We start from the raw sequence: 21,622 nt of genomic DNA on the forward strand, positions 1-21,622 counted from the left end.
GCTTGGATCAGGTGGGCCTTAGTCGTGGCTTTTTCCCAATATGCCACCTGTGTGGGCTTTCTGGCATGTCAAGTTTAGTTTTTATTTTGTTTTTTTGTTTGTCTGCTTTAGGTTATCGCATTCCGCAAGGGTTTTCCCTCATTCATCCCCAGGAACTACAGACCCATTAGTCTGGCAAGTCTAATATGCAAAGCCATGGAACAAATTAACATAGAAATGATCAACATGGCCATTTGCAACCTATAGACACTGAACCCATCCCAGTTTGGCTTTGTCAAGGGAAGGTCTTGCCTCATCAACCTAGTAGTAATCTTTAAGAGGGTCACCAAGGGTATGGATGAGTGAAAAATGGTGCACACTGCCTACCTCAACCTGATCAAGGTGTTATATACAATACCAAACACAAGTATAGTTGTAAAACTCTCAGAACTATGCATAAATCCCCTACATACCTCCATGGATTGCTGGCTGGCATACAGATAGGACCCAAGAAATCAGGATTGGTGACATCACTTTCACCAGGAAGACCGGTCACCAGTGGAGCACCCAGAGGCTCTGTGTTGGACCCACTCCTGTTTGGCATCTACTTCTCAGAAGTCAAGGATTATATCAAAGGCCTCTGGCTCACTATGTTCATAGATGACTGTAAATTGGGAGCTGGCATAGATTCCCCCCACAACACAAACATTTCTGACACAAACAAATGATTGGTGCCAGAGCCACGGATTAAAGCTCAGTGCAAAGAGATGTGTTATAGTGCCCTTTGGGAAGTCTTCCACCCATGCTAATTACTCCATTGATAAAACACCCCTAAGAGCTGACTCGCTAGTTAGTGATTTAGGAACATGTGTTGATGATAATTTTGCCTTTAACCAACATACAGCCAAGATAGTAAGAAAATCATTCTGTATCACCGATCTCATAAGCAAGGGTATGGCATCCAGGACCAAGGAAGTTATAGTACCACTGTACTCGGCTCTTATCAAACCCATCACCAAATCCAATGCTCTCTTTGGTATGTACCTAACCAGGCACCTGCAACAGTTGGAACACCCTCAAGAGTTTCTTACCAGGAGAATGCAGGGTATGAATACCTTGTCCTACATAGATTGCCTTAAGGCCTTGTCTCTACTCAGTCTCTGAGAGGTGATCTTTGCCTGACACGCAAGGCATTTTCAGACCCAGCTCTGATGGACCTCTTGCTCATCTGCAAAATATCCAAGTGAAACTTTCACAAAATCTGATATAAACCGACACTTTATTGCACAAATAAACACCCCAAGTTAGCGCTTCAGTCTCCTCTATTTAAAATACAGAGACTTCTTCAGACTGAGGTTACATACTAAAATCTCCATTTTTAAAATGCTGTCGTCGCATAACACTCATAAAAATCACATGATACTTAAACTCACATTTAAATCAATACTTACATAATTTTTGACGTAATTATTAACTTCAAAACATTTTAAAAATAAACTAAAACAACAACAAGCATTAATGTTTAAGCCCTTTTCTTTTCAAATACATGATAAAATCTTCCCTATTGTTTAAACCTGGTGGGAAGCAGGCATTAATTAAGCCTAACTTGCCAACAGTATTCCAGCCAACCCAGCTCCTCTTCTATATTAATATTAGAACTACTTGACAAAGTTTCCAACACCAAGAATTTAAAATCTACTTTGCACTTCTTTGTTTTATAGTGCTTACTTATTGCATTTCTCTCATCCCCTACATGACCTGCATATTTGTGTTCATATATCCTTCTGTTTAATTTCTGTGTGGTCCTTCCCACATAGAAGGATTTATATTCTAAGCACACAGCCAAATATACTACTGTTTTAGCTTTGCAACTAAATACCCCTGGTACTTTGATTGTATATTTCCCTATTACTACAGATTTGAATCTGTGTACAAAAAAATTACACATATTGCAATTAAAGCACTTGACCATACCATACTTCTGTTTGACTGGTTTGGGCTTATTTAATTTCCCTTGAAAACATTTTTTTATAAATTTTAGCTTTTTTTGTCATAATATCACTGTTGGCTCTCTAAATAGTCCCCAACTTCTACTTATTAACATTCTTAATCACAACAGCATCCACACTATTTTGTGCTGCCATAGACGTTCCATGTCTATATGGCTGTCTTAAATTTACTTCCATATATCTGTCCCTCTTGGCTACTTTTTCATGAAAAATATGTCTAACCTCCTCTTCGGGATAACCCCTTTTTATAATTTTATTGCAAAAGGATTCTGCTTCTACAAGAAAATCTTTGTCTTTCCTGGTCAGCTTACTAATCCTTGTTAACTGTCCCTTAACTGTATTCAACTTAGGTTCCTTGGGATGCATACTTGAGTAATGCAGATACATATATTCTGTACTTCCTTCTTGAAAACTTTAGATACTAATTTATTATTTTCTTTGCATGCAGTTAGATCCAAAGAATGTATTTGTTTTTCATCATACTGATGAGTAAATTTGAGGTATGTACATACATTGTTGATATAACTAATAAATTCTTCTAATTCTTCCCTCATTCCTCTCCAAACTAGAGAGGCGGCATCAGTAAATCTAACCATTTTAATAATATTATCCTTATATCTGCTTCCTAAAACATGGACTACTTCCTATCCATGCATAAAAACATTGGCGTAACTGGGGGCCAAAGCTGCCCCCACAGTCATGCCATTTGTTTATACATAGAGTTCTTCATAAAAGGAAAGGTAGTTGTAATTCAACACAATATCTATCATTTCTATTAACAGTCCTACTGTATTAGGCAAAAACTCATTTGTAAGTAATTCAAATCTTACTATTTCCATCCCTTCATCATTCGGGATCATAGTGTACAAAGATTTAATGTCTAAGATCATTTTCATTTACACATACTTCTTCAATTTTTCTTAGAAAGTCAAAACTATCTTTTATGTAATTAATATTCAGAGGGACTATTTTCTGAAGATGTTTATTTACAAAAACAGGCAGAATAAACTGCACCAGGAATACTAGATCCAAGGACCTGAACTTTGCCTACCACATAAATAAAACATGCTGGAGAAACCAATATGTGCCTCAGAGGATTCCTGCACTGTGGAACAGGCTCCCGATCCACATGAAGCAGAGTTCATCTGTGACCCTTTTCAAGTAAAACCTTGTTTACTGGATGGGAAATGGGAAATTCACCCCAAGACGGACTCCCATGTCTCTCATGGGACAGTAAGTCCCCAACCACACACACACACAACACTTAGCTACCTCATTGCTACCATACAGCCATCATATATTTAAAAGTGACAACAAAACTTCAAAGAAGCAAAAGTTAGAGATACGACATAAAACCAACTCTAATTTATTGACATATAAAATACACGCTTCTAGCACCTCAGCTAAACAGCCTTCGAAGGAAGTGATGTATAAAATGCTAAATATTCAATTTATACTGTTTACATTTCCATCAAACAATCAAATCAATCCATATTAATGAATTATTTCCAATTAACTTCCTTCTTTAACTTCCTTATTTAACTCTTTAAATACTAAAGTACCATACTTTAAAATACAGACACTTTCCTCATATAGATGATTCTGCTTAATCAAGTGCTGTTCTGTCTCTAACTTTTATTCGTAACAAAATAGTAGCTAACAAAACATCAGCATTTTTATGATAAACCAGTGGTAAAATGTTCAGCTACAGTAGTGTGATTTACCTAGACAAATGTCTCTTAAGATATTCCTTAATTCTATTGCTAAACTTTCTTTTGGTTTCACTAATATACAATAATCCACAAGGGCAAAACAAAGAATAAACAACCTGCTTTGTATAACAAGCAAATGTAGTTATATGAACATAGTTCAAACCATTAATCCTGAGAAAATAATTTGCAGTATTACAAATGGAACAAGTTTGACAAACTAAAGTACTTCTATCACAAATGGGTGTAGTGTGATACAATATCATTTTACTACTGAAATAATTATGCAATAATATATCAAAAAAAGGTTCTACCCATTATATAAGAGATGCTTGGCACTGAATACACTAGATTGGACATCAGAGCATCACTGCAAATAATAGACCAATACATCCTAACCAAAATACCTGTGTCATCAGAAAGAATATTAAATTCAGTAACAAGAATTTTTTTTTTGCCCATATTGTTATTAACATTTGATTTTTGTCTTCTATTGCAGTCTGAAAAATTAATGCCTAAAGCTTCTTGATGAGTCAGAATTTTAACTTGTATATTTATTTAGGCCCGGGGTGAAAAGCTCTACATTAATTACAAACAAACATTTGTTAACACGCCATCTTGCTCTTAACATTTCCCCATATGGCAAAGAATCTATAATACGAGTGGGGTAAAAACTATTGGCATTTTCATAATCTGTAAGCCCTTTAGATTTATGATACAACTTAGTATGCACTTTACCATCCACAGCAAAAAAATGTAATATCTAAAAAATTAACTGGTTGATGACAAGTATGACTTAATTTTTTTTTTAATTCAAACCATTATTATTTAAATGAGAAATTAATATATCAACAAATTCCCTGTCCCCTTAACATAAAAAAAAAAATCATCAATATACCTATAATATTTAATATAATCTTGTAAAATATATTATAAATAAAATTAATTTGAAATAAACCCATAAATAAATTAGTAGAACCAGTACATATGATGCCCCCATATCAGTATCTACTAACTGTGTAAAATGATGCCAACAAACATAAAAAAAAAATCTGCAAACAAAAATAAATTTGTTCTAAAGCATACATGGACACTGCTCCATAAAATACTGGATAGCTTGTAACCCATCTTTGTCGTATGCTGGTATATAAACTATGTACATCCAGAACACTCCAGTATTTGTCTTCCATCCAAATAATATTACCCAATTTTAATAAGTCAATCAAATCCTTGTCATAAGAAGGTAATTTCAAAACATAAGGAAGCAGGCAATTATTAACTACTCTACCAACATTTTCTAAAAGAGTTCCACACAAAGATATTATAGGTTTGCCCAGGGGATTATGTGTATTTTTATGAACTTTAGGTAAACAGTAAAATATAGGCCTCCTGCTTTATGGTGGACCTAATTTATCAAATTTAAAAAAAAAAAACAGAAGGAGCCTTCATACCATAGGTTCAGAAGTCCAAGAACAATACACAAAGAAAAAATATCCGAACCACCACTCTGCAGTAAAGATAATATTTATTAAAACACAGTGTAAGCACTTTCAGGTTGTTAACCCTTCTTCAGACAACTTACAGTTCATTAAAACCACCATTTAAAATTTTACATCATGAAAGTAGTTTAAATATTTAATCTGCTTGAATATTAGTGACCACCACCATATTGGCATCCAGTGTACTATAGGATAAAAACTGGGTTGGATTGCATGGCTAGGCTTATAAAGACCCTGTGGGTTTATAGCCTAGTATAAACCTATGAACCTAAGGTGTATTTTTTCTTATGTAATGTGCTTGGGTGAGACTCTGCATATTCTTCCTTCTACTTCTGATTTCTGAATGTATGTGTTTTCTTGAAAATGGAAAAAAAAAGTTGGAGTGACCAATATGTGCCTCAGAGGATCCCTGCACTATGGAACAGGCTCCCCATCCACATGAAGCAGAGTTCATCCGTGACCCCTTTTCAAGTAAAACCTTGTTTACTGGATGGGTAATGGGAAATTCACCCCAAGACGGACTCCCATGTCTGACCCATCCTTTGAAGATGCAATCACATACATTCTGTTTCCGTTTTGCTCTACATATTGTTCTACATCTGCAGTTTATTGCTCATTTAATTTCAAAAGTCTGGTGCAGCTTTAAAGATCATGTTTAAATCGGCAAAACAGTCTACTTTTCAAGCAAAAAAGTGTTCAGACACATCTTTATACTTGCAAACACTCTTTTGTATGAAAACAAAAAAAGTGCATTTTGAAGTCTTTAGTAGAATATTAATTTTTAAATGCTCCTTTTGAATGTGGAAGACTAAATGTACTAAGTGGTGTTTACAGCATTAATATTCATGGGAGGAGAGGGATGGTTACGTCATTTCGGGTGCAGCTCTAAAAAGCTGGATTAGTGGACGATATTGTACTTGAAGGCCTCGCCTTGAATTTCACACAGAAGTGGGCATGTCACAAATGATTGACGACCAGGTCTGCATATGTAATGAGCCATGATTGACATGACGTTCTAATCAGCTGACAGCCCTAGTTTCTCCTCTTACAGATTAAGGTTAATTTGAGCGGCTATTAAAGAAGTTACTTTAAGCCAGTGAGAGAGAAAAGAAAAAGTACCATACTACAAAGCTAACAGAATGCAACCCCATCTTCTACAGTTCCTCCACCCTTACCGAAATGAATAAGGGGAAAATGTCCCAATCAATAATCAATTTTGCAATCTTTTAGAGCAAAAATATTTGGACAGAGCCAAATATAGTTGGGGGTGGGAGAAAGAAAGGCACAAAAATAGTGACAGTTTTGAAAGGCTGGTCTTGAAAACGTAAGAAACTTGATAGACTAACAGGTTTTTCAGTAGAATTCACTAAAGGGAGAGAAGAGCGGAGTGCATGATGATGCTATGACAATGTTAAGTTGCTAACGTGCGTGTCTAATTCCGTTAAAAAAATCATATCACCAAGCGGTATAAAAAAAAGAAGCAAAAACCAAACACATTGCAAAACAAACAACAAAAAATCATATGTGAATTAAATCCACGACTGCTACACAAACAAACTAAATACAAATGATGATCATCGTCCATGTTCCTAGAAAGAAGTCTGCCCCCTTTACGCTTGTTCCTAGTTTTATAAAAGTGAGAGCAAAGTTGCACTCAATACTTTTGTGACGTTTGCTACGACGCATAAAAAACGCTGACAGAAAAATAAATTACTTCAAAAGTTGTAACACTTTCTTGGAACATGGGTAGCAACCCCTATTGTACTGGATTGTCATAGTCACTGCACCTTCCCATGTGTTTTCGTAGTGGACTCGTACTTCCCAACTGTCCAGATTTCTGCCTATTTTTGGTCTTTTCCTCAGAATTTGTGGTTTTTCTGCAAACCATTGAGAGTTGAAGTCAATAAATGACACGCATACCGCTCAACCTTTTAGAGCAAGAAATCTGGACAAAGCCATAAATAAAAGTGGGACGAAGGCCATCCAAAATAATGACGATTTTTAAATATTGCTCTTAAACAAATTTATGGTGATATTTTACTTGGAGATACAATAAAGTCAGCACTGTAAGATAGTCTTTAAGAATTAGAACCATCAGTAACATTGCATAGTATAAAGTATCAAACAACATAGCTATATAAACTATATTGGTTTATTGGAAGTTAGATTCTACATACTAGAAACATATGCTAGTGTCGCTATTGAGGGAATGCATATTCAGTAGTGCCCGATTACGAAATAGCACGGGGGCGGGTTTTGGGCGGGGCTTGCTACTGCGCATCTGGTGATGCCCTCAAATAAAATATCACTAATTAGTATAGGTAAGTAATTGTAAATTAGTGAAGCAATTGTCAAACTGTTAATTTAACAGTTTGCAGAAAAAGCTAATGATATAGTTTTATGCCAAATAGTTTACATTTTGGTGATTACATCACTAATTTGCAATTACTTACCTACGTTAATCCAGCATTGTTAGAACTGCACCCAGAATTACGTAACTACCACCTGCCCTTCCATGAATGTTAATTTTGTGAACATAGTTTACTACTTCAGTCTTCTGCATTCGGAAGCACTATTTAAGTCAATATTTTATTAAAAGCTTCAAAACGTACTGTTCTTTTATACAAAAAAGTGATAAGCATAGAGATGCATGCAAACACTTTTTGGTTTGAGAAGAAAGGTGCCTTTGCTTTTAATCATGATCTTTTAAGCCTTGGATTATTAAAAATTATTTTCATATTCAGATTACTTGAGGCAGTTAATGTCTTACTCTGGATTTGTATTAGGTTTGCATTCTACCCCTAAAGTCAGCTTTAGAGATAGACATTCTATGGTAATTGTTTTGGATTAAGGGGCCCAGACTTTTGCAGATATTGTAGGCATAGCAGCGTTTGTCAAATTATAATGGTTTCTACATCACCTGAAATACTTTGGCTGTCTATCTGTCTTTCTAGGATTTCAACCTATTTGGCTTATCTAATAACTTTTGGTTGGCAAGTTCCAGTAAGAGTGTTTTCTTAACTTTGGCACTGTTCTGTGGTATGCAGTATTGTACTTAAGTTTGTTAGAAGTCTGTATTTAAACCTAAATTCTATTATTTTCTGTGACATTCCTTATTGTTGCTTTCTGTAACTCAGGCCACAAATCGTATTGTTTGGACACTAGTTAAATACATTAGCAACCTTTAGGTATTTGGTTGCAATTGCTCCTTAATAACCATTTCTACCTGGTAACAGATTTCTCCATTTTATCACCTGAACAGTGATGCAACTTCTGAAAACTGCTGTTGAAGTTTTACTTAGAACTATACTTAAGTATTTCAGATTATACTCCTTAACTTTTGCGTGCAACGATCTTCACAAAGCCCTTGCTTCTTTGGCAAGAGCAACATTGGAATCTGTAGTACAGGAAAGGTAAGTTATTTGCATAGTAAAAGTGTCATCTTGATGTGATTACTTTTTATCCTTTGTTGTCCCTTCTTCCATAAAGCATGTATAAGTGAATATAGTGTGCAAATATATATTCATGTAAAGTTCCTTTTAGGTGTCACACTATCTGTAGTGCTGTGTGCTAGGTAGTTATGTGGCCCTGTGCTAGGTGTGAATGTTAAACGCAGTGAAAGTGCAGAATAGGTAGGCTAAATATTTACTTCTCCAGGCAAGCATGTATGTAATGTGATGTCCATGATCTGACATTGAGGACCTTCCTTGATGGGGCCTTTGGTTGGATTCATCCCTTCTTCCATAGGTTCATAGGTAGGTACTAGGCTATCGGCCCTGGGGCCTATACAAGCCCAGCCAGAAAGGTACCCTGGTTTTTGCCACCCAAGAAAATTATTTTCCTGTGCCACTGTCGAGCAGAGCCACAGAGGTGATCCCCGGGGTGAATTTCCTATTTTCCATCCAATCATCAAGATTTTTTTTGAAGAGTGCTAATGAGGAGCTTTGTTTGATATAGATAGGTAGTTTATTCCAGAGTATGGGAAGCCTCTGGGACAGGAATCTATCCCTCCGGCATGTTCTTTTTATTGTGGTGATAAGGTTTAGGTCCCTAGAGCATGTAGCTCGGAGAGATTGGGATTTCTTTAAGTGGAGCATGTCCAACAGCTCTGGGTTTGACATAGCTTTGTATGTTAGGCAGAAATCACCTCTGAGTAGGCGATGTGCAACGGATAGTAGTCAGTTCCAGTCAGTATTAAGCAAATGTTTTTGGAAGGGGCCACACCCATTGCTAGAATACACTGTGCCATTACTTGATGACTACATTTATGTGCCAAACATCCACAATTTTTTTTTTTGCCACTTGCACAACCTAGAAGATATTAGTTTTTGTTAATAAAAGTTTGTGTTTCATACATCTGATTGTCATGTTATTAGTTAAGAACTGCTCTTGTAATGCCTGTATTCTCTGTCTTGGGAGGAGCACAGAGTTGGGCATATTCACAAGCAATAGACGCTCAACCGTGCTAATCCACTTGAAGCCTGAAAGTAAAACTTCTGGCATATTTTACCAGAATAAGAATGGCTGTAGTTGGGAGCTTCTTGCACTTGGATCACCTGGAGGTTCCATCACACACCTCAGACATCTTCAGACATTATTCAGGTATCACCACAAGGACTGAAGCTCTGAAGGTGGATCCTGATATAACCTTTCTGGAGCTAAATGCAAGTCATTGATAAAAGGGCCTTTCGGACTTTGCAGGTGATGAGCTCATTCTTAACATGTGGGGATTTCAGTCTGTGCTATTTATCCATATTGGCAAAATGTGAAAGTCCTGAAGGAGTCACATCCACTTGCTTCTAACTTTGCGGCATATATTTTGAAGTGCTGGTACTGCCAAACTCCCATTTGATTGTCTGGAGCTGGGGACTAAACAGCCTGACTGCAGTGATTCAGTTGGTAAAGAGTTGAGATATTCAAAGCTGTGATCTTCCAAGTGTTCCATGTAGGCCAAGGATCAAAAAAGACTTTTTTGGTAGAGTCATTACTTTGGTGATTATAGATATTATTGATCTATTCTCTGTGATACCTCACCAGGAATGTCTTGACTTCTTTTTTGATATATTTTCCTCACTCGAGTTTTTAACCAACAAAGAAGTTTGTCTTATTGTTAAAATGATGAATCTTGCACTTAAAAATAATGTTGTTCATTTTGAAGGTGAACTTTTCAAACAAAACAGGGGGATAACCATGGCGGGCTATCTATGCCCAGTTTATGCTAACATGGTTATGCTCATCTGGGAGAAGAAAATCTGTTCTTAATTCCAGATACAAGAATTTATGGGACCTTTATGTCCACGTTTTGGATGATATATTCATACTTTGGAAGGGATCCTTAGAAGTTCTGGAGGAATTTTTCAATTATATTAATTCCACCACAGAGTTTTTAAAGCTTAACATACCACTGTCCTCTGAGAGTATCAACTACCTGGATGTCCTGATTAGCAAAAAAGTTAACATTGAAGGTTTCTCCTCCAATATCTGTAGGAAATCTATCTTTTCAAACTTGTACTTGCACTTTAATAGTGGTCAGCTCTTTCACCAAAAATAGATTTGGTGAAAGGACAGTTTGTGAGGCTAGCCAGAATGGCATTTGATAACCTGGAATTTGAATCTCAATGTGATGTTTTAGTTAATATGTTTTTGAAGAGAGCATATCCATGTAAATTAATTAATGACTTGAGGTGTGAGGTTAAGAATGCTAGGCATGTTAAATTTAAAGTCCTATTAGGTAATGATTTTACGAACAAAAATCATGACAGTACTATGGCTCAAAGTGAGGGGGGCCAAGTATTTTTCAGATTGCCTCAACATAAGGAAGATCCTTCAAAACTGGAATATTTTCAGGTTTGACCAGGATGTGCTCAACATTATGGGTATGGATCCAACGATTGTATATAAGAGGGGTTTTAGTCTCAAAAATAGTTTGGAATACAATAACAAGAGTAAAATAATAAGGTGCATGAGACCATTCTTGACAGTATGCTGAAGATCAGCATTAATAGATGTGGACACTGTAACCGATGTAGCCATATTTTGTTTGGAAACACTATTAATATCTGTGATTGTACTATTAACTTTGCTTATAATAGTAATCTTCCAAAGGGATAGTCTGTATTGGCCTGTGTGATGACTGTGATGCTTTTTACTTTGGGAAAATTAAAAGAGCTTTAAATAAAAGGAATTGTGAACGTTATTATAATTTAAGGAAGTGTAATGAAAATGAAAGTAATGCCTTTGTTGAATATCTGAAGGCACACCCTAAACACAACACTTTCAAATTTGTGGTCTTGGAACAGGTTCCCAAAAACCCAATGGGTGGTCCATGGGAAACTCTCTTGGAATATAGAGAGCTACAGTGGTTAAGGCTGAATGCTGACAAACCCCCAGATTGAATGATTATGTCTCCATCAATAGTGTTCTGAAATTGAAGGCAGTTGAACTTTAATAGTTGTTAATGAAACTGCTTGTTCTGAACGATGGATGATCTCTTTACAATTACATTTTAAGTCATGTTTTGATATTCATAGGTTTTATAATTAAAAACATGTTTTTATATACAAAGGACTTTATTGTAGACACCCTGAGCATTTGTATGTCTCTAGTTTTTATTAGGTGCATTTTTAAGACATTATATATATATATATATATATATATATATATATATATATATACCTATACTTTTTTTTACATCAACTTATTGTAGTGAAAAATGTTAATACTTTATTCACATTATCTTATATGATGTTTATATATTTTTTTCAGTTTTGAGATAAAATTAAAGAAGAAAACTTTTGCCTTATGTGCAACACAGTGTAATGGCCCCTATAAGTTAAGGTATTCTGTGGAATTAGAGTTTATTAGTTCTTGCTGGGCTCATTTTTTATTTATTCATTTATATATTCATTTATGTATGTATGATTCAATTTGTGGCTTTAATGTGATTGGTTTAAGGAGCCACCATGTGAAGAGGTTTATGTATCAAGTGTCTTTCAACTTTTCTTTTTAATTTTGTCTTATTTTCTTTAGGACAAAAGTGCTGAATTTAGTCTGTTTTAAGATTTAAAGGATCTGGAATTACGTCTTGGCTCATGGCAGTTGTTTTGGGCTGGTGTTTCTAGCAGATTTGCTTTTGATTATTTATATTCAAAGCTGGGGTCTTCCAAGTGCTCCCTGTAGGCGGAATAGGCCAGCCATCTGGCTGTGGTTGAGAGTTGCATTAAGTTGTCCCATTACAGGAATCTCACAGCTCAAGGCATAGCCGTCAAGTACAAGTTTTGTTTGGTGACAGTTTGAGTTCGTAGTACAAGACTGTACACCTAGAGGTTATGGTGCCTGGTGCCAGTGCTGAACCCAGCACTGGCCTTTCTCCCTTATGCACCATTTTGTTACATATACTGGTCAAATTTTTTCTAAGACTTATCATATGTTGGTTATACAGAAGGCTTTGAAAAGTGCTCCTATACATGGAGGCAATGGTTGTATGCGCGACTTCTCTGACTCCTGTGAGGAGGCAGAAATCATGAGGCCATTGTCAGAGACAAATAAGGGCAGTGAGTCACCCTCATCCTCCCAACTACACCACTCAGTGACCACCTCATTTTAGTGAGACCTTGCCAAATGTTCATTTAATTTCATATCTGGTACAGTGTATATGAGCAGGCAGGCAGAAAAGCTTTGGTATCTGATGATGTCTTTTCCGTCCATTCCTCAACTGATGGGTCTTAACATTTTTGACTTGGAAAACCTTTCCTGAAAGCAGTTTCTCTGGCTAGGAGGGTGTCCGAGCTCCAAGCAATGTCTTGTCAACCTCCATATATTATCTTCCACAAGGACAGGGTTTCTTTATGCACCAACCTCTTATTTTTGCGTAAAGTAGCTTCACAGAGTTCATTTAATCAAAATATTAATCTACCAATCTTCTTTCCAGATTTCTCGAATAAAGAGGAATACACAATTTATTGGATGTGCACAATTACATTTCTGCTTTCAATGAACCAAACCTTTCAGGATGTTAGCTTAATTGTTTCATTTTCTAAAGTCAGGCTGGATCAAGGTATTTCAAAGGTTACTTTGGCTAGATGGTTGATTCGCTGTATATCCTATGAATGTAAGCAGAAAGGTTTGGCTTTACCTGAGCTGCCAACAGCTTACTCAAGAACAGTTATTTCCACATCTTCAGCCTTTTTTTACTAGGGCCACGACTGATGGCATTTGTACTACTGCCACCTAGTCCAGTCTTCATGCTTTCATTTCCCATTACAAATTGGATTTGTTTTCCAGAGATATGGTGGTTTTCAGTTTCTGTTATAATCTGGAACCTCCATGAGATCATCCTTGGAGCTAAGTACTTGGGGACTCTATCTCATCAGCTGGGGAATAGATGGAAAAAAACATCATCAGATACAAAGGTTATGTACTTACAATAATGATAGGTCTGTATTGTCTGTTGACATCCTTCCCATTTCATGATTTTTTTCCCCTTTGGCTTCTGGTATGACTGTACGACTGCTATTGGTATAGGATCTCATACTCTTGCAGCTCCAGAGCAGATTTTTTTCCAGTCAGTCATGTGATACTATCCCATTCTTTCTGTAATGATATATATTTTTATTTTATAAGTTACTTATTTTTTTCAGGGAATTACAGAATAATTTAATTTGAGATAATGTTGGGGATGAGAGGGGATTATGGGTAAAGGGGAGAGCCTGAGCTACAGATCCTATATCTGAAAAAAGCAGCTGAAATCAGCCTTGGGATTTCCCACCCTTAGAACCGGTTATCAAGAATGCTATCACAGATGCATGAAGGTCTCCTGACTCTGTACTGGTGATTTCCAGGAAGGCAGAATTCCTGTACAACACCTCCACTGAATGGAGCAAATCAGTTGTCAAGCATCCCTGATACGACTCCTGTGTGATCTCGTAAGTCTTACATAATTTCCAGAGACTACATTTTTGCCATCCTGCTTCCTGTCAAAGGATTGAAACCTAAGTGTTATAACAGAGTTTATTGCCCTATCCGTTTGATGCCTAGAGTCATCATCTGTTCATTTTTATGTGCTGCTTTTCCTGTCCTTAATCCACAGCAGGAGATATTAGATATAAACAAATGGAACATTTCAGAAGGTAGAATATGGTGACTTTTTGCATGACTTAAATAGGTTGATTTTTTAAACAACTCAAAAAGCTGTCAAATTTTATTTTCAAATAGAATGCAATCTGTCAGATGGCATTCCTCCTACTCCTCCTGCCTTATCCGTACAGGTGTTCCCCAGGGCTTAATCCTTGGACCTGTTCAACATTTTCACCAATGACCTCCAAACCTCCTGCTGCCATTCCTCTCTTATTCAGTATGCTGATGATTCTGCTCTTATTTCCTCTGATAGTATCTCTTAACTTCACACTCTTACCCGAGACTTTTTTTTTTCTGTGTTGAAAGATGGCTCACCAACAATCAGCGTATTTTAAACCCTAAAACGACCAAACTTCTACTCTTTCTCCCCAAATTACTCTCATCTTAAACCCACCTTTGCTATCTCCTCCTTAAATAAAACTATCATTAATGTTGAATGTACTTGGAAAGATTATAGATGATCAATTAAAATTTGACCTCCATGTCCACCAATCCATCAAAAAAAAAAACCCCAAAAACTGGTTCTACTCTATAGGAATAAAGAATTCTTAACTCATGACTCCAGAATCTCCCTAGCTCAGCCTTATTTATTTCCTAGCCTTTTCTATGCTGCCCCCATCCTTACAAGCTTTCAGTCTTCCTTAATTATTAAACTTGGACAGACATACAATAAAATTGCAAAATTCGCTGCAAACTTACCACACACCTCTCACCACTGCCTACCACTCAATAAACTACAGTGACTCGAATTCACCCATCAACTTCAACTCCCACAACTTCATATAACTCACTTCCTATTCAATAAACCCTCAGCCTGTCCCTCCCTTGCAAATCTTGTAACCTACTATACCCTACAAGGCCACCCCATAGTACAGGCTAACTCCTTCTTCAGAAACACAAACCCAATAAAACTACTGGGAAAGTATTATACAGATGTTCAGTATATCATAATTGGAATAAACTCTCACTTAAGAAGCACTATACACTCCACTTGTTTCAAAAAATAAAAAATTATCTGTCCAAGTCTTGGATATGCCCCAGTCAAGACCCTAAATAAACCCTTACCTCTTTACTACTTTTTCAATCTTCTAATCACTTCTATGATGTTAATTGCTTAAACATCTTTACCTTCTATTCCACATGTATAACATCTTGCAAAATTTATTCCACATATGTTCATCTATAGTATTTATCATAATTATAACTATTATTTTTTTTTTTTTTGTGGACTACTCATATTTTTAAATTGTACTACTGTTTGATTATTCGTACCATTGTTTTATTTTTATTTTTTTACTTGGCTTTGTTACATAATGGTATATGTCTGTGGAGCTTTTCTCCTCGGGTCTCCACTGAAAATGGGCTTTTGGCTCAGTTGGACCAACCCAGTTAACAAATGTCAAATAAATAAGTAAATAGTGTTCTTTCTCTGAGTACAGAATCAGGAATGGAAAATTCTTTGTGTAGTTAATCATAACGTACAAGAATTAGAGAAGACCGACATGACAAGAGGAATTGAATATAGTGACTTGAAAGAGCAGCTGAAATGTGGAAACTGGTAGTTAAGTATACAAAACTGTGTTGTGGAAAAGATAGCATTATGTCTTTGTGGTATTTTAACACCTTATTATTGATCATCTTCTTTAGATTTGGCTCACGATCTGCTCGTATATTCCGACTGCTGTTGCGTAAAAGACATTTGGAACAGAAGCAGGTGGAGGACTTTGCAATGATCCCAGCAAAGGAGGCCAAAGACATGTTGTATACCTTACTGTCTCAAAACCTTGTGTCCCTTCAGGTAGCACCTTGCTTTTTAGTATATTCATTTGTAAATAAGCCTTTTTGCAAGAAGTATTTTAAGTTGTATCCAGAACTGAGTTTAAAAGCCGAACGTTCATTTTCTGCAGGAATTGGGTAAATTATTTAAATGCAGTTATTTAAACAGATGTTTTACCACTTAAGGGCAACTCTGTGTCTTCATTGAAACTGGATTAAGAATGTTAATGAATCCCACAGAATGTTGTTATGCTTGGATGAAAGTACCTATGTTTCTATAAAGTCATTGCTTCAGTTTCCTGCATTATTGCTTGATTTTGAGATGAGTTGTGTGTTTAATTGACTGATGACATCTGATGTTACTGAAGGAGTGATCAGTGCTGTTGAGCATGATGTGGTACTGGGGGCTGAGGATGAGCAGTACTACAGAATAATATGGTGTGGTACTGGGGGTTGAGGATGAGTAGTACTACAGAGTAATATGATGTGGCACTGAGGGCTAAGGATGAGCAGTACTACAGAATAATATGGTGTGGTACTGAGGGCTAAGGATGAACAGTACTACAGAATAATATGATGTGGTACTGAGGGCTAAGGATGAGCAGTGCTACAGAATAATATGGTGTGGTACTGAGGGCTAAGGATGAGCAGTACTACAGAATATGGTTTGGTGCTGAGGATGAGCAGCACTACAGAATCTGGTGTGGTACTGGGGGCTGAGGATGAGCAGTACTACAGAATAATATGATGTGGTACTGGGGGCTGAGGATGAGCAGTACTACAGAATAACATGGTGTGGAACTGGGGGCTGAGGATGAACAGTACTACAGAATAACATGGTGTGGTACTGTGGGCTGAGGATGAGCAGTACTACAGAATAACATGGTGTGGTACTGGGGGCTGAGGTTGAGCAGTACTACAGAATAATATGGTTTGGTACTGAGGGCTAAGGATGGGTAGTACTACAGAATACGGTGTGATACTGAGGGCTAAAGATGAGCAGTACTACAGAATAATAAGATGTGGTACTGAGGGCTGAGGATGAGCAGTACTACCGAATAATATGGTGTGGTACTGGGGGCTGAGGATGAGCAGTACTATAGAATAATATGGTGTGTTACTGAGGGCTAAGGATGAGCAGTACTACAGAATAATATGGTGTGGTACTGGGGGCTGAGGATGAGCAGTGCTACAGAATAATATGGTGTGGTACTGTGGGCTGTGGATGAGCAGTAATACAGAATAATATGGTGTGGTACGGAGGGCTAAGGATGAGCAGTACTACAGAATAATATGGTGTGGTACTGAGGGATAAGGATGAGCAGTACTACAGAATATGGTTTGGTACTGAAGATGAGCAGCACTACAGAATCTGGTGTGATACTGGGGGCTGAGGATGAGCAGTACTTACAGAATAATATGATGTGGTACTGGGGGCTGAGGTGAGCAGTACTACAGAATAACATGTTGTGGTACTGGGGGCTTAGGATGAGCAGTACTACAGAATAACATGGTGTGGTACTGGGGGCTGAGGATAAGCTGTACTACAGAATAACATGGTGTGGAACTGGGGGTTGAGGATGAGCAGTACTACAGAATAATATGGTGTGCTGAGGATGAGCAGTACTACAGAATAATATGTTTTGGTACTAAGGGCTAACGATGAGCAGTACTACAGAATAATATGGTGTGCTACTGAGGGCTGAGGATGAGCAGTACTACAGAATATTATGATGTGGTGCTGAAGGATGAGCAGTACTGCAGAATAATATGTTTTGGTACTCAGGGCTAACGAGCAGTACTACAGAATAATATGGTGTGGTACTGTGGGCTAAGGATGAGCAGTACTACAGAATAATTTGATGTGTTACTGAGGGTGAGCAGTACAACAGAATAATATGGTGTGGTACTGAGGGCTGAGGATGAGCAGCACTACAGAATATGGTTTGGTACTGAGGGCTGAGGATGAGCAGCACTACAGAATATGGTGTGGTACTGCGGTCTAAGGATGAACAGTACTACAGAATAATATTGTGTGGTACTGGGGGCTGAGGATGAACAGTACTACAGACTAATGTGATATGGTACTGGTGGCTGAGGATGGGCAATACTACAGAATAACATGGTGTGGTACTGGGGGCTGAGGATGAGAAGTACTACAGAATATTATGGTGTGGTACTGCGGGCTGAGGATGAGCAGTATTACAGAATAACATGGTGTGGTACTGCGGGCTGAGGATGAGCAGTACTACAGAATAACATGGTGTGGTACTGGGGGCTGAGGATGAGCAGTACTACAGAATAATATGGTGTTGTACTGGGGCTGAGGATGAGCACTGTTACAGAATAACATGGTGTGGTACTGGGGAATAAAAGCAACCAGAAACCAATAAAAATAAAAAGCCACGAAGGTAGACCAAAGGTAGACCAAAAAAGCGATGCTTCCAAATAGCGTACACAGAATTTATTTGTCCGCTTTCGTAAAACACTTCTTCAGGTCTACCTTCGTGTGGTACTGGGGGCTGAGGATGAGCAGTACTACAGAATAACATGGTGTGGTACTGGGGGCAGAGTCTGAGTAGTACTACAGAATAATATGGTGTTTTACTGAGGGCTAAGTATGAGCAGTACTACAGAATACGGTGTGGTACTGAGGGCTAAGGATGAGCAGCACTACAGAATAATATGATGTGGTACTGTGGGCTAAGGATGAGCATTACTACATAATAATATGGTGTGGTACTGAGGGCTAAGTATGAGCAGTACTACAGAATAATATGGTGTGGTACTGAGGGCTGAGGATGAGCAGTACTACAGAATCTTATGATGTGGTGCTGAGGATGAGCAGTACTACAGAATAATATGATGTGGTACTGAGGGCTATGGATGAGCAGTACTACAGAATAATATGGTGTGGTACTGAGGGCTAAGGATGAGCAGTACTACAGAATAATATGGTGTGGTACTGAGGGCTAAGGATGAACAGTACTACAGAATAATATGGTGTGGTACTGAGGGCTGAGGATGAGCAGTACTACAGAATATTATGATGTGGTGCTGAGGATGAGCAGTACTACAGAATAATATGATGTGGTACTGAGGGCTAAGGATGAGCACTACTGCAGAATAATACGGTGTGGTACTGATGGCTAAGGATGAGCAGTACTACAGAATAATATGGTGTGGTATTGAGGGCTAAGAATGAGCAGTACTACATAATATGGTTTGGTACTGAGGGCTAAGGATGAACAGTAGTACAGAATATGGTTTGGTACTAAGGACTGAGGATGAGCAGCACTACAGAATATGGTGTGGTACTGAGGACTAAGGATGAGCAGTACTACAGAATAATATGATGTGGTACTGGGGGCTTAGGGTGAGCAGTACTACAGAATAATATGGTGTAGTACTGGGGGTAAGAATGAGCAGTACTACATAATAATATGGTGTGGTACTGGTGGCTGAGGATGAGCAGTACTACAGAATAATATGTTGTGGTACTGAGGGCTGAGGGTGAGCAGTACTACAGAATAATATGATGTGGTACTGAGGGCTGAGGATGAGCAGTACTACAGAATATGGTTTGGTACTGAGGGCTGAGGATGAGCAGTGCTACAGAATAATGTGGCATGGTACTGAGGGCTGAGGATGAGTAGTACTACAGAATATGGTTTGGTACTGAGGGCTGAGGATGAGCAGTACTACAGAATAAGGTTTGGTGCTGAGGATGAGCAGTATTAGAGAAAGTAGTATGTTACTGAGGGCTGAAGATGAGCAGTGTTACAGAATAATATGGCATGGTACTGGGGGCTGAGGATGAGCAGTACTACAGAATAGGGTTTGGTTCTGAGGGCTGACAATGACCAATACTACAGAAAGTAGTATGGTACTGAGGGCTGAGGAAGAATAATGTTACAGAATAATATGTTATGGTGCTGAGGATGAGCGGTACTACAGAATATGGTTTGGTGCTGAGGATGAGCAGTACTGCTGAATTTGGTGTAGTACTGAGGGCTGAGGATGAACAGTACTGCTGAATATGGATGAATATGGTATGGTACTGAGGGCACTTCCACCCAACCCCTCCCCCCGACTACACACTGACACTGATTACATTACAGCTCCACAGTGCACTCACCGCCTTGCACCTCCCACAGCACTATACCCCCTCACTCCAAAGTACAAACTCTGTATTTCCATTTCCTAGCTATTCTACCCTACATTCTCTCATTTGTTTAAACTCTTCCTCACTTCACACAACTATAGTTCCATTCTCACACCAGCCTCTCCTTTCTAATTCACCCTCTACCTTCACATAATACCTTGCCTACTCTTCTCTGTTTATCCTACCTCAAACTTTCTCCTCTCATATTTTCTTACCTACCCTTAGCATGCTGTCCATCTTTGTCTCGGCTCCTCCTCTTCTCTTACTCACACACCTATCCATACTAAATTATTTATTTATTTCAGTTTGATTACCGGGGGGTCCACTGGGCATTGGTAGCCCGTTTTCAGTGGAGGCCCGGGGAGAAAAGCTCCAAAAACAAGGAATTTCAGCAGTTCAAATATTATGTTTACTAAAATGACATCAATTAACATGGAAAGTTAATGGGTCGTCTGAATAACTAAAAAAAAAAAAAAAAAAAAAAACAGGTAGTTACAACAGAAAGAAATACAACAATTTCAATTTTTAGTTTGGTAAGAAAGGCATCACATGAGTAATACATGTTTTACTATGTTGTTCACTAAGTGTAATACTTTAGAAAGGAATAAGAAGCAGAGTAGGAGGAGGTTAGTCTGGGGCGAATGGAGTAGAAAGCTTAGGGTTTATAGGCAGAAGAGTGCAGTTGCAAATTCTGTTTTGAAAAAGGTAGGAATGAAGCTGTTTTTTGAAGTTATTTATGTTGGTACATTTCCTAAGTGACAAAGGCAGGGCATTCCATTTTTTAGCAAGGGTAAAGGATAAGAGAAGCTGGCCAGCAGTGTGCTGGGGTTTATTAACAGTGATTAGGTTTTGTTGAGAAGATCTAAGTGGTCTAGGGGGGGTATAGGGGAGTAGAATGTAAAAAACAGCAGGGCAGTTAGAGGGGTTTTGAAACAGCTTGACGGCTGTGGTGAGTTGGAGGAGGTTGTTGATTGGGAAGTTCAAGCCATTTAAGGGAGTGAAGGGAGGAGCAGTGATGTGAAGAAGATTTGGCGTTAGTTGCAAATCTAGCAACTTTGTTATAGCATAACTCTAGTTTGGTGGTAAGAGAGGATGAGAGATTAGTGAGCAGGGGGGCACTGTATAGGAGGGTTAGAAGGAGGAAGGTGGAAGCAAGGGTTAGTCTAGAATGAAGAGAGAGGAAGTGATTGTTTCTATACAGTAGACCCAGTTTTATATGTGTTTTTTTGATGATTAGTAGGATGTGGGAATTAAATTTTAGTTGATCGTCGATTGTGACACCAAGAAGTTTGGTGGAGGGTACGATCTCGATGGAGGAGTTGTTAAGGCTGGAAATTTGAAATGAGTTTT

The 21,622-nt window shown here is 37.9% G+C and overlaps 1 protein-coding gene across 7 annotated transcripts in view; it reads left to right on the forward strand.

The window, feature by feature from the left end:
• POLR3C (RNA polymerase III subunit C) overlaps nucleotides 1-21,622 on the forward strand; it is an 866,317-nt gene that overhangs the window by 525,605 nt on the left and 319,090 nt on the right. For all 7 annotated transcript variants that reach the window (XM_044079982.1, XM_044079981.1, XM_044079983.1 and 4 more), the window contains 2 exons: nucleotides 8,549-8,609; nucleotides 15,979-16,129. In XM_044079982.1, coding sequence (XP_043935917.1) covers nucleotides 8,549-8,609; nucleotides 15,979-16,129 — 212 coding nt within the window. The remainder of the gene's footprint in view (nucleotides 1-8,548; nucleotides 8,610-15,978; nucleotides 16,130-21,622) is intronic.

The sequence above is a fragment of the Protopterus annectens genome, chromosome 8.part0, assembly GCF_019279795.1.
Source record: "Protopterus annectens isolate FY-2018-M chromosome 8.part0, PAN1.0, whole genome shotgun sequence".
Classification (NCBI taxonomy): Eukaryota; Metazoa; Chordata; order Ceratodontiformes; family Protopteridae; genus Protopterus; species Protopterus annectens.